The sequence below is a fragment of the Watersipora subatra genome, chromosome 9 (assembly GCF_963576615.1).
Source record: "Watersipora subatra chromosome 9, tzWatSuba1.1, whole genome shotgun sequence".
Classification (NCBI taxonomy): Eukaryota; Metazoa; Bryozoa; class Gymnolaemata; order Cheilostomatida; family Watersiporidae; genus Watersipora; species Watersipora subatra.
In genome coordinates, this window is record NC_088716.1 from 31,390,188 (window position 1) to 31,405,062 (window position 14,875).

General features: G+C 36.3%; 1 protein-coding gene across 2 annotated transcripts in view; it reads left to right on the forward strand.

The window, feature by feature from the left end:
• Window positions 1-10,226, forward strand: part of LOC137405427 (mitochondrial tRNA methylthiotransferase CDK5RAP1-like) — a 70,924-nt gene extending 60,698 nt beyond the window's left edge. For both annotated transcript variants that reach the window (XM_068091682.1, XM_068091683.1), the window contains 2 exons: window positions 2,890-3,030; window positions 8,831-10,226. In XM_068091682.1, the coding sequence (XP_067947783.1) occupies window positions 2,890-3,030; window positions 8,831-8,953 (264 nt within the window). In that variant the 3' untranslated portion in view covers window positions 8,954-10,226. The remainder of the gene's footprint in view (window positions 1-2,889; window positions 3,031-8,830) is intronic.
• Window positions 10,227-14,875: the final 4,649 nt, after the last annotated feature.

The window sequence follows — 14,875 nt, forward strand, 5'->3', positions numbered from 1 at the left end:
CATTTTTAGCAAGTTTACTGATAATTTTGCACTGCCCAGCTTATTACTAATAATGGATAACTGTAGGGAGCATTATCTTTTGCTAACATCATCTCAGCTCATCACCCATAATGGATAACTATAGGGATGTCTGTTTTTTGCTAACATAATCTCAGCTCATCACCCATAATGGATAACTATAGGGATGTCTGTTTTTTGCTAACATAATCTCAGCTCATCACTAATAATGGATAACTATAGGGAGATCTATCTTTTGCTAACATAATCTCAGCTCATGACTAATAATGGATAACTACATGTATATAATATAATAACTAATAACTATATAAAACGTGCAAAATGTGAATACAAATAAGGTGTTAACTGATTTAAATGACAATGTGTGACTGGCAGTGAAAGTTATTTCATTCGCTACTCCAATTGAAAATCAGCTTAAAATTGGCCACTGATTGGTCATCAATTGGTTAATGCTCCGTACAATTTCTCTCTGAATAAAATCGGTCTTGAGCTCGTTTGCTCTGTTCACATGATGTGGTTCTTGGTCAGTGATTCCTGGTCTTCAATCACCAGAGAATCAACTTGAAATCGGCTGGTGTAAACGCAGCTTTACAGGGATTGAGTAGCCATGCACCAGACTAGTAGATTCATTTGTAGGTCAGCTATACTAGCCATGGAGTTTAGCTATTCTACATCAGTAGGTGTTCCATGTTTTATGATTTCTTTCTACCCTAGGACACTTATATTTCGCTAGTATTTAGTTTCGTGAGTAGCACACAGAGTAAAATTTCGCTGCAACTTAATTTCGCAGCTCTGATGAGTGCGAAAATATAGTGATGTGAAAATAAATACAGTGGAACAAACAAATTAGATTCCTCAGGTCCGGTAAAAAAAGTTTTTATATTTGCGACTAGTTTGTATTTGTAACCCGCAGGTATAAATGTATGGCAGAAATCGATAATTCAACGTGATCGCTTGCTGCCATTTGTTTCTTGGACTATCAATGACGTCTCGGTCCTTTCCGTCGTGACCGATATGGTACCAATATTAGACCTCAAGTATTTATAGCAAGCGATGGCCATGGCACGTTTTGAGTTCACAATATTTCAAATTTAAAAAAAATCAAATACAGTACATGTCTCATAAAAAAGAAAATAGATAACAACCAACATCACAACCAGAACTGTATAACATGGTTGAACCTGGTGAGGGTTGTTATCGTTTTTGGTTGGCAGTAAAATTCATCACTACAATAAGTATTATTTAATTGTATGACTTCACCTACCAGACTTTCATCCTCATCAGTTACAAATTCGGTGACTAAACTGATATCATCATCTTCTTCGTTTGTCTTGGCTTTTCCAAAAAAACTTGTTATCTTAATTTGCTTTGCCATGCTGCTCATTCGGTGTATTAACGAATATACTAGAAATTTCCCAATGAGCTCAATCACACACAAAATTATCTGCATTTCTAATATCACGATTTTGTTGTGGATATCAATGAACTACAGGGCCGTATTCCCTTGGACAGCTGGCCGGCTAAGACGCCCCAACTTTTTAGGAATTTCATAGTCCAACGGCTATAGAAAGGTTTTTATCGCTGTAGAATATCACTTTATTCGAAGCCATAGATACAAACATCAACTTTTAGTAGTTCTTAGGCGTCATTATTATCTTCATCAGCTGCAAAATATTCTTGTTAACGACTTTTATAAAGGTTTGCAAAATATCAAGTTTTAGCAAACATCTGCTTGCCCATATCCTACTTAATGAACTTGAAATAAAATCGGCAAAAATGATCTTTGTTAAAACGCTTAAAAGAAAAAGATGTCTTCTTTCTGAGCTTTTTAACTGCATACAAGTTTTGCCTGTTTTAATTTTAAAACGTTTTGTCAGTCACATCAGCTAAAACAAAGCAAATCTCAAAAAATAGAAAAATGTTGATACTTGCCAATAAAACTTTTTAAAACTTCACGTGAGAGGCCCGGCTGAGGCCCTACATAAGAGAAATCTGTTGGGAGCTTACAGCACCCCCCCCTCCTTCTCCACACCCCAGATGTTCATAACTAGTCGTCTAACATTAGCCCCCCAACTTGCAACCAGTAAATACAGGCCTGTGTAGAACATAGCTATTTAATTTCGAATTTTCGCTAGTTCGTTATGATAGTTTAGTTTCGCGCATGAATTTTTCGCGTGATGATGACTCCGCGAAAACGCGAAAGTTAGATGCCGCGAATACTTAAGTGTCCTAGAGTAGTCAAATATTTGTGATGAATTTTCACTTCTCAGCAGAATTAAATAGTCTTCATCTTTACACACTTTTGAGTCTTTAAAGCATTTTAACTACATGTATTATCAATTCAACTACATGTATTATCAATTCAACTACATGTATTATCAATTCAACTACATGTATTATCAATTCAACTACATGTATTATCAATTCAACTACATGTATTATCAATTCAACTACATGTATTATCAATTCAACTACATGTATTATCAATTCAACTACATGTATTATCAATTCAACTACATGTATTATCAATTCAACTACATGTATTATCAATTCAACTACATGTATTATCAATTCAACTACATGTATTATCAATTCAACTACATGTATTATCAATTCAACTACATGTATTATCAATTCAACTACATGTATTATCAATTCAACTACATGTATTATCAATTCAACTACATGTATTATCAATTCAACTACATGTATTATCAATTCAACTACATGTATTATCAATTCAACTACATGTATTATCAATTCAACAATACATCTCAAACTAGCACCCATCAATGGATAAAATGCTTGTTATAGATAAAATCTTCACTTATTTCCAGTCAAAAGCAGGTATAGTCTGTGCTCCTATTGTAGGAGAGCAAGCGCTCTTCAGATGACTGGGCAGCCCGTAATGATGGTAATACTAAAGTCATATTCCCGAAAGGATCTGTGCCTACATCCTATGCCGGCGCCAATCTCAAAACACCCTCAATTGGAGATTATGTGGCTGTCAGGGTAAGATAACTACAATTTTCATCAGACTTCAAGTGCAAGCTGCGTGTGCAAGTCGCAGTGTCTGCAGATACTACAGTAATACTTCAACTTACGAGTGCTCTAACGTACGAGAAACTTGAGATACGAGCCAGCTTTTAAGCACGTTTCAGCACTAACATACGAGCAATGTTTGAGATACGAGCACGTGAGTCAGTTGCTAAGTATGCTGGAGTATGCTGTTTTATGAGAACTCTGTATTCTTCAACTGCTCAGGTTGTACTTTTGTACCGTGTTTTTTTGTGCGCAATTTTCAGTGCAGAATTATGTGAATTAAAAGTACAGTGCGTAGACCGAAAGTTTGCCAGTAAAATGAAAGTTAATGGAAAGAAAAAGCAAATGATAACAATTGATATTAAACGGAAAATTATTGTAAAATATGCGAAATGTGTATGCGTGATTGAGCTAGCTCAGCAATATGACAGAAATACATCCACAATTATCAAACTGAAGGGCTATATTCAGGGCATTTAGTTTGCAAAAGGACTAACAATAGTTTCTAAACGACGCAGCGATCTTCACGACCGCTGATGGAGAGACTGCTCAGGCATTGGAAAAAAGATAAACAATTGGCCGGTGACAGCATAACTGAAACGATGTTTCAATAAAGACGAAAAGGCCGGTGGTTAAAAGGCGAAAAGGCCTATGTGAAAAGGCCGGTGCTATCTATAAAAATAGACTTTCGGGCAAGTTGGCTAGTGGTCGTGCATTAACCCTTTGTGATGACACCAATGTTCGTTCTAATCGCAACACGTCGAAAGGGCGATAAAGGTAAACGTCCTTAGATAGGTTTATCTTAAAACGGCCGGCTAGTCGTGAAAGCGAAACAAAGGAAAAATTAGCTAACCCGCGAGAAACTTCCAACTATGAACGCCGAAGAAATTTTAATTACGTTAAGTTAAAAATGAAAGTTTGCTTTTAGGTTTGCTTTTAAGTTTGTTTTTTAAGACTTTGATAAAAACCAAATTTATCAACTTCAACTGTTGTAATGAAGAATAACACTTATATCTCCCTCCCTGGCAAAGGCTAGCGTTAGCTGCTACTGTATGTATTTAATTTTACATTTTAATTAATCACATTTCCTCGCATTATTTTTTATTTGTTGCTTTTTGAAAGCATGTGGTAAGTTAGGACAATAACCAACATGTTTTTTTCTGTTACAATATCTTGTTTTGAGTGTTTTATTTGCATTTTTTAGAGTATAGAAACCAATCAATATATATTTAATTGTTCTATATATAAATAAATTGCACCAACATGCGAGGAAATTGACATACGAGCTCAGTCTCGGAACGCATTAAGCTCGTAAGTCGAAGTATTACTACTTTATTGTAACTCAAGAGTAATTCTTTAACTAGCGTATGTGAACATGATAAGTTTTCTGTGAGCTGGATCTGGGGTTACTACATTTTATAGAAATATGTAGCCGTAATTAAAAGTACTAACAGTAGCACCATGCAAAATATCACTTGCTGGCAAATATTTTTGTTTTTTGTATGTAGAACTCAATACCAAGCTGTTTAAAGAAAACAAAGCGCGAGCAATGTACACACAACATTATTAAGTATTAATACAACAAATTTGAATCACAACCTTATTTTGAACACAGTTAATTTTCTCATAGAACAATTTCTAATCGATCATCATGTTTGAGCTGAGCAGTGATGCAGGTCAACGACAAACATTTGATTGTTCTGTACAATTCCGTTTAAAATAGACTAGCTGCATTACCCGCCTACAGGAACAGATTCATGCGCAACATAAGGTTTATTGAGAGTTGTCTTTCATACTGTAAAACAACCCAAAATATGCAGTCTACTGAACTTGTTGTCCTGATCAGAGTATATATATACACATATACATGTGTATATATACATATATATACACATGTACATATACACATATACATGTGTATATACATGCACATATACATGTCAATGTTGGAGAGAACAATGGAAATCTGCAATGTGTCTTACAGCTAGATGCTTGTAAAATCTAGTAAATATTCTAGATTCATGTGTCTAGATTCATGCATCCGTTCATACCTGTCTATATTTGCAGTTGACGATCGCGCACCTCTGCCGCTGAGCCCCCACCTCGGCTGACCTGTCTTAACCCGCTGAGCAGTTGACAATCGCGCTCTTGCACTCGCCTCGCAATCAATCGGTTCGCACTCGCAATCAATCGCCTCGCAATCAATCGGCCCCACCCGCCTCGTAATCAATCGCCGTGCACTCTCCTCGCAATCAATCGCCTCGCACTCGCCTTGCAATCATCTCCATCTCGCCTCGCAATCATCTCCATCTCGCCTCGCAATCAATCGCCTCGCACTCGCCTTGCAATCAATCAGGTCGCACTCGCCTTGCAATCAATCACCTCGTACTCGCAACCAATCGTCTCGCAATCAATCGCCTTGCAATCAATCACCTCGCACTCGCAACCAATTGTCTCCCAACCAATCGCCTCGCAATCAATCGCCTAGCACTCAATCACTTTGCAATCAATCGCCTCGCACTCGCCAACTCATTCATCCGGAAAGCCGCGTCTGGAGACTCTCGCTGTACTCGGGACGAAAAAGGTCTCCCGCGCATCCCTGAGTGACGACACGGCCCAAGCCTAGCTGTGCTACCCGGCGTTGCTCGGGTAGTAAAAAAGGTCTTTGCACACAAAATTGATTTTTATTTAACATATAACAACATTTGCCATTCTAACATTCAAACTACATAGTTAACATGAGAATACATGATAGGTAACGTATCATGAGAAAAGTGTTTTGTGTAGTTGAAATAATTTAAGAGAAAATAAAAAACAACTGTAAAGTTTATCAAACTTTGTTAAACAACTGTAACTTTCAAACTTCATATCACAAGGAAAAGGTTTTCTGCCAGTTTAATAAATTAAAAACAATAAAACAATTGTAAAAGGGATTAGATGTAAATTTCAAATAATTAGCAGGTAATAGCTAAATTAAGTCGCTTTTGCAACAATTACAATAAAAGATGATACGGTAATGATACAATTAATACGCACTGAGAAAACAAAATAAAATTTGTGAATATGTTGAATTAATAATAAAAAATCTTGCATAGAAGTGTGTGGTTATAAAAAGGTTACTGTCCCACCAGAAACTATCCATCAGTTCTTTGAATACGACTATACTTAAAATATGACAGAATATCATGGTATTTTGTAGTTGAAATTTTATTAGAACAATGTCTGCCAAAAATTTTTTTAACTTCAAACACGATACTCAATGTATGTTTAAAAGAATGCAAGTTGAAAAAATAACAACAATGAAACAAACTTTAAAAAACTTATATTATAAATTCAAAAGTCATAAGAAGTTTATAAAATCTTCTATATATATATATATATTTCTCAAAGTATGTGATTGTATGTAAATATAAGTGAGTGGAGAATAACTGATACTTGCAATCTTACACGATAAATCTTACAGTAATCTTACAAATGTTTGTTGTAACATGTGAAATTAATTATGAAAAACTAATTGGTTAGGGTTAAAAGGAAAGATGTGTAAGCTAATACATCTAGCTGTACAACCCAGCGTTGCCCGGGTAATAAAAAACAACAGAAAATTGATTTGTATTTAACATATAACAACATTTGCCATTCTACCTAAAACAAATGTAAAGGTTTTCAAACTTACTTTGTCAAACAACTTTTAAACTTGATATCATGAGAAAAATGTTTCGTGCAGGTCAAATAAATTTTAAAAATAAAACGACTATAAAAAGGTTTAGATGTAACAGTGAAATAATTAGGAAGTAATAGCTAAATTGAGTCTGTTTTGCTACGATCACAATATGAGATGATTCGGTAATGATACAATTAATACGAACTGAGAAAACAAAATAAAATTTGTGAATATGTTGAATTAATAATAACAATTCTTGCATAGAAGTGTGTGTATAAAAAAGTTACAGTTCCACCAACAGCTATCCATCAAAACTCTGAATACAACGATATGTTATGTAAAAATAAAATATTGTAGTGTCTTTGTCCGATCGAAGGTGAGAGAATCTAGATGCTATTCCTACTCGAGATAATACAATTGTCCACGTGAAAAGTAGTGATATTTGAGCAGCGATTTAGCAATTGAACCTTAAGAAAAGTCAGAATTAGAGGTTCACAAAAACGGCATTGTGTTTCATAGAGTTAATCAAATTTAATCGCCAAATTCTAATATCGAGAGAGTCTATTGTCGGTATTGTTTTGCCGAAAACAAATTAGCCATAATACGTCGAGGACAAAAAATCATCGCGCATCATTAAGCTAAAAGAAGCCATAGAGTTGTAATTATTACGTCAATTTTGTGTGAAAACGGCAAGCGATGAACAGGTTATGTATAGAGGCGCACTAACCGGAGATTCCCATCAATGCGCCCTAGATACCTAGTAGCGGCTAATAGTCCAAAAAGTACTGTACTCTATAAAGCGGACACTCAATCTCACAGACAGACAACGATTGCCGTTTATATAGTAGATTAACCGACATTAAACAAACGACCTGGACTACAAAACTTGTTGTGTTGTTGTTATTGCATCAAATCTGGTAGTCGTGTATTTGGAGTCGGATATTTGTAGTCGTGTATTTGTAGTCGTGTATTTGTAGTCGTGTATTTGTAGTCGTGTATTTGTAGTCGTGTATTTGTAGTCAGGTATTTGTAGTCGTGTATTTGTAGTCGTGTTTTTGTTGTCGGGTATTTGTAAAAAATTTAAAACTTTTAAAAGTTTAATATTACTTAAATTTGTGAATGTCTACTTAAAGTGGCTTAAACAATGTTAATGCTGATCATGCCTGCTGCAATCACTGGCTGCAGTTGTTTTGGTTACCTTCTAATATTTACTATGATTTGGAGTCTCACACTTGATCTTAAAGTTAAGCACTAATTTTATTTTTTAATGGTTAAAAAGTTAATTGCTTTCGTAAAATACACCTGCAACTAGATGGCCTTTGCGCTGCCCGACAGGTATGATGGTAAATTAGAATTCCAGAGGATTTATATTAGATGTTAGAACATGAATTGTACATAATAACTAGTTCGCTATTCAATTTTACAAGGCAAACTTTTCTTTAGGAATAGAGACATGAAATTCTTATAAAAATGTAGCTGACCGACTGGCAACAGAAGAGTTAAATATGTTCAAAACCTTTCTAAGTTTTGGGCTCTCAGGAATTTTGACATCACTAGAGAATCTGCTGTTTATCTGCTATCGGCTTTTCGAGCTGTTGTACATGTTTGAAAGCTTTAAAATAACGGATATCACCCGTAGAAATTATCATATATATTGAATGTTGTCATTTTTATGACAGCAGAATCTGATCTGCTGTCATAATCTGATCTGCTGTCATAATCTGATCTGCTGTCATCATCTGATCTGCTGTCATAATCTGATCTGCTGTCATCATCTGATCTGCTGTCATAATCTGATCTGCTGTCATCATCTGATCTGCTGTCATAATCTGATCTGCTGTCATCATCTGATCTGCTGTCATAATCTGATCTGCTGTCATCATCTGATCTGCTGTCATCATCTGATCTGCTGTCATCATCTGATCTGCTGTCATCATCTGATCTGCTGTCATCATCTGAATCTTAACTTTTTAACTTAATAGTTTATACAGTTGAGTTTGTTTTCAACTCCATCTACTGACTAGTTAAAAAAACCGAAACAGTTGCTTTTGCTAAAGCCTCTTCATACGCTGTTTTGTTAATTTGAATGGTTCTTTTTGCTCCTTACAGATCACAAGTTCCACATCAGCGACCTTGAGGGGAAAGCCAATGTTCACATCTGGAATAAAAGACTTTGCTTTGTATGAAGAATCTTTACGGGATGATAAACAATTTCAAGGATATTCTCTCTGATAGTATCATTGTTCCTTCAAATCGTACTTGAAGTTTCTTTTAAAGGTTGACTTGCAACAAAAATCACATTACAGTTAGTTGGAATCAAGCGGTTCACCATGTCTTACTCTGCTGTGTTGTAGGTGCAAAATATGTGAAAATGTAATTACAAGCTCTAAAAAGCTAAAAAAAAACGAACAGTTAATCGCAGCTATCACGAAAACGCCGTAGTTTGGAATCTCTTTATTTCGATGACGTACTCAAGCATTGTGGTTGTTTTGACATGTGATGTTATCACATAAAGTTAAAAGCCAATAAAAGGCTCAATATAAAACATCTCGTAGTACTAGTTTATGACAAACACTGCGGGTTCTACCGGAGAGCCCGTATCAAATATAGATGCTCGCTACTTTACAGTTTTGTTTCGGCTTGGTCTTATCATCTATAATCGAAATATGATCCATACTTTCTAATCTGATCATGTGATCATCATGTGATCCATACTTTCTGCCGAATGGCGTGAATGATTTCTGCAGCATTTTTCGCTGATCGTAGGTGACCAACAGGCTCCTCATGTTTATCAGAGGATGATATGCACTCTTTCGAGCTAAGGTTAAAAAATTAAACGAATTTTTATGGTGGGTTTTGAGATATAAGTGCTTAAAGTGACAGCATTGCAATGATGATGAAATAAACGCGGAAGGACAATAGACATGGTTTTGTTGATTGTGTGAAGTATATTTGTGAAAATATTTCAACGAATGAGGTTGCATGAAAGTGTAAACAGAAGCTTCAAGCAGTATCATGTTCAACTATGTCCCATTTGAGCGGTTTTGTAGAGGGAATCCCATCTACGGCGTTTTCGTGATGGCTGTGATTAACTGTTCATTTTTGGGCGTTTAAGAGCTTGTCTTCACATTTTCACGTATTTTGCACCTACAACAGAGTAAGACATGGTGAATCTTTTGATACCGAATAACTGTAATGTGAATTTTGTTGCAAGTCAACAAATCAGTTGTAGAATTGTTTTCGGGGTTTTGTTTTACTATACTTGTTGGCTAGGAGAAATAAAGTCACCACAAGTGCCCTATATAGCTAGCTATATAGTTAGCTATATAGCTAACTATATAGTCAGCTACATATATACACAGAAATGCTTTACCAGGAGGACTATTTTTAATAATCAGAGTTCTATAATATTCATATTCATAGTCGTCTTTCATTGAATGTTATTTCAGTCCTACCATTATATGCGATTAGGTATATGTGGCAAAGTAAATGATATCAAGCTAAAGTGTTTGTCCATTAATAAAACATGCGTTGGCCTTTTTATTGAATAAAACTTGTAAATGATGCATAAATTTCAGCACGGCTACCGGATAACCAGTGTAGGAGTTTATAACTCACGCAGATGAATCGCAGTAATGATAAGCGTTCCTCAACGTCGTAGTTGTTTGTATTTGCCATTAAAGCGAGACAACCCCTACGCTTAGATTTAAAAAAGCTCAATGAACTACACTTGGCAAATATCAGCTGTTAGATGAGTGCAATTATTACATTAAATTTGCACAAGTGCTGGAATTTATCAGAAAATGCAATAATATTGTCTTTCAAAAAACCAGCATGCGCTATAGTAAAACTTGGAATACGTAAACTTGTAAAACATTTAGCTAAAACAATGAGCAAATCCTGCACCACGTAAAGAGAGCTCAAAGGATAGTAGTCCTAATTGGTTGTACACTATTTCTTGAAGGTAAATGAATGTATGCAGTATAGTACCCCTAAGTACTGCACCCATTAGCGTTCGTGCCGACATAGCTTCGTGGTACTGGGCTGAGTTTATAAGAGTTTAGACAATGTCGTCATAGCTAATTAGCCGTGGGGCGGAAATGCTACGCCTCCAATTGACAAAGTATCATTTTTTGTCTTTGCGCTGGTCTTCAAGCTGTTATTTTAATAGAAATAAGGTATAGACAATGTACATGTAGCTGGTCGTAGATCTATAGGCTGTTAATACTTGAGAGTGCATAAACTCAGTCAGATGTAATCTGAAAACAATACGCACTTATATGTACCGTGATACCTCTGTACAATGTTAGACGCTGTATTGATAATAGTCGGAGAGCAGGATAACCCGATCTGTCATAAAAATAACTTTTATTCCCTTTCTTAACTTATGCAATTTTTTGACTTGAACTAGTAGTTTTAGGCCTAGTGGTGATAAGATTAAGCCTTGCACCCTGTACAACCATTCTACTGTTGTTGGCAGCATTTGAAAGTTTATTCGGAGTTGTGTTACCTTTTTGGAGTAGTACCCTTTGCTATTGAGCTTGCATGTTAAAAGAAAACCAATTCAGGGAGAGGGTTCAAGGGCTAAAACTGTTCAGAGAACACTTACTAACGTCTGTTATAACAAATAAACTTAGTTAAAGCATTTGATTTTGTTTTAATAAATACGTAATTATAGTTGTTTAAGAGATGAGATAACTCCAATGGAAAAATTCTTTCATTCGGTTGACCCTTCATCTGCAAATAAAAAAATATACATAATAGCACCATATTATGTTAACCATTCCTTCTGATAACAATTTCATTTTGCTGACAATAATTATTAATGTTTTGACGATAGCAAACCTTCTAAATATCAACAACAGTGATTAGCTACGAGTGTCATAACACACAAAAAGCTAGTGTTTGGGGCATTGGCGGAATCTTTCTCAATGCTTGGTTAAGCATATTATGGATACACTCAGGCTAGCGTTATTGCTTTATTGCAACATACAGTATAGGAAATAGATGTCATTTTGCCTGATGGGTCACACCACACACAAACCCACACACCCACACCTGGCTATGCTATTCTCTACAACTATTATGATTTGAAATTTTCAGAAATTTGTTAAATTTGGCTGCTTTTTGAGCACTAAAAGCATCAAAAGGTTTACTATTTAATGCAGATGAGGAAAAAAATATACCAGCATTGATAGTCTGTGCTTTACACAGTTTGTCATAGATGCGTTTTCCCTTCCAAGTAACCCTCTTTGCCTTAGCGTCACCACCACATATGACACATTATGTGTCTCATATTTGACCAGAGCCTGTCTTTGATCGTTTGGGACGACGCTCATATTAGTCTTGACAGGAATCTGCGGCTTCAATACTCAGAGGTGTGGATATATTTGGCTATGAAAATAAAACATAAATTTAGGAATGAGCCTATAGTCTATAATTCCCTAGTCAGAGTCTCTAAATCCAGTTTTCTTTCAGCCTGTTTAGCTAGGAAAATATTGAGAAACACATGAAAAAGAATGCAGCTTGTAGTTTGAAAGCATACTAGGGAGGTCATCGAAATGCAACAGCAGTTGGTAACGCGGCTGCAGGATGAACTCCAGTGTGATCTTATTCAATACTTCAGTATTTAAACTATGATAGTTTTATTGAGAAAGTTGGTACGGACAGGCGAGCGGAAAGCTATGAAACTGTGTCTCACATGATAAGTCATTAAACTTACTTGTTGTTCAAAGTGTGCCCTCTATAAGTTTCTTCTAAATGGTAAACTTATGTAACAAGGTTGATGTGCTTGAAGCACACCAACTCTGTTCATCACATCTGTGAGTGCTCTACAAAACATTTCAGTTGTAGAACCAATCTCGTTTTGGCTATCCCGAACACAAACTAGGGTCAGAGATATGGTTGGTGTCAATATCAACATATTATCCAATCTGATTCATATAATAATCTACTGGGATCTAATAGGCAGATCACATGACAAGAAAGCAATAAAGAACAGCTAATAACTTACTGAGTAAAATCTGAGCGTTTCCTCATGTTAGGCCTTCAGTTCAAATCGCCATTGTTTGGCCTTGATTGATAGATCATCAAATTCAAACGAACAAAACAACAGGGTACAATGAAATATTTAACAGCCGTCTCATGTAAAATCTGGTCTGTGTTGCCATCTGCTAGTTACTTGGAATGGATTATCAGTCAATAGTGATTGAATCATCATATTAATATGGACATCGTTCTTGATATTCAATGACAATGAATTATTGGATGTCAGAGTGAATGAAAGAGGTCTTCAGTTTGATGATAGAAATAATTAGTTCTGCTTACTTAGCGCAATGATATACAGCCCCCAAGGGGGCTGTATATCATTGCTTAGCAATAGTTGTAAATGGTTTTAAATGGTTGAAATTATAATGGCCAACACGTTCAGTTACGTTGAGGTGATAGAACTGCTAAATACCTTGAAGTTAGTAGCCAGGCCTGCCAACCCAAGAGTGGGGCAATGCTTGAGATTTGGTTTTGTGGCAATTGATGTATCAATGATAGTATATATAAAATTGTGGAAATTGGGGCAAAAACCTCACACATTTTCATCTCTTCTTTGGGGTGATTGCGTGAGTCTCAAGCCTAATGTGTGAGAGTTGGCAGGTATGTTAGTAGCTCAGGCACGCAGTGCACGCAGTACATGCTACTAGCTTGGGCCGCCATTACAAGCAATCGGGCGGATTATGACGTTTCGTTCCGATTATCCAATCACAGTCTGTGAAATTCCTTGTCACAATGGCAACAGTGATCGACTTGTTTATTACGCCTCCGTCATTTGATGAGCACTGTTGTTTGATGAAAGTATAATTATAAGAGATGACATTACAGAGTGCAACTAATGATATACAGCCATACCAGCCAACTCTCACGCATTGGGCGTGAGACTCACGCAATCACCCCAAAGAGAAAATGAAAATTGTTGTATATCCCGGATGTGACGTCAACCGGATATGAAATGACAGCAGATGCTCAACGGAGGTGACTTTTGGATACTGATGGTTAACATGTACGGACGTGCACTGAGCCTGGAGTATATGTGATTTTATATGTGTAATTCATCATCCTTAGTCTGAACCTTTGAACCCTGATCGGAAGTTTGGCAAGTTCATTCTCTCCTAGAATAGCTAACAGCGGTCTGCGGTCAGTTTCGAACATAATATCTTTGCCTGCCACATAATAATGGAATTCGTCACAGGCCCAGCATATTGCTAGCGCCTCTTTTTCAATCTGCGCATATCTCTTCTCAGCAGTGGTTAATGCCCTAGAAGCATATGCAACAGGCTTCCATTCACCTTCAAATCTTTGGAGTATAGCTGCTCCTGTACCACAAGCTGAAGCGTCTGCGCTTATCATGGTCTCAGCTAACACACTATACGAAGTTAAAACTGGTGTTGAGGACAGGATCTCTTTAAGTTCTGTGAACTGTTCAGCTTGTTGAAACCCCCATATCCAATCTGCATCCTTTCCTAACAGTTGACGCAAGTGGTTTGTTTTTGTAGCTAAAAGTGGAGAGAACTTCCCTAAGTAGTTCACTATGCCAAAAAACTTCTGTAACTCCGTTTTGTCTGTTGGTGTTGGAGAGTTTAGTATAGCTTTAGACTTCTCTGGGTCTGCATGTATTCCTGTTTCATCGATAACATGACCCAAAAACTTTACTTGCTTATTACCATACTCACACTTAGAGTCATTTAGAGTAACGCCTGCTTGTTGTAGTCTTTGCATTACATTTCTTAATCTTTCATCATGCTCAGCTTTGTCTGAACCATGAATTAAAATATCGTCCATTTGGCAAACTATGCCTTCTAAGCCACTCAAGATCTTCTGCATCTCCCTCAGAAATATTTCAGGAGCAGAGCTGATACCGAAAGGCAAACGCTTGCAGACAAATCTTCCAAAAGGAGTAATAAAGGATGTTAACTTTCGAGATTTTTCATGCAACTTCATTTGCCAATACCAGCAATTGGTGTCAAGCTTGCTGAATAATTTAGAATTCCCCAGTTCGCTCAGCGTCTCTTGGGCATTCGGTAGTGGATGAAATTCTCATTTTACTGCCTTGTTTAATTTTGTGAAATCAATGCACAGTCTTATATTTCCATTTTTTTCGGCACA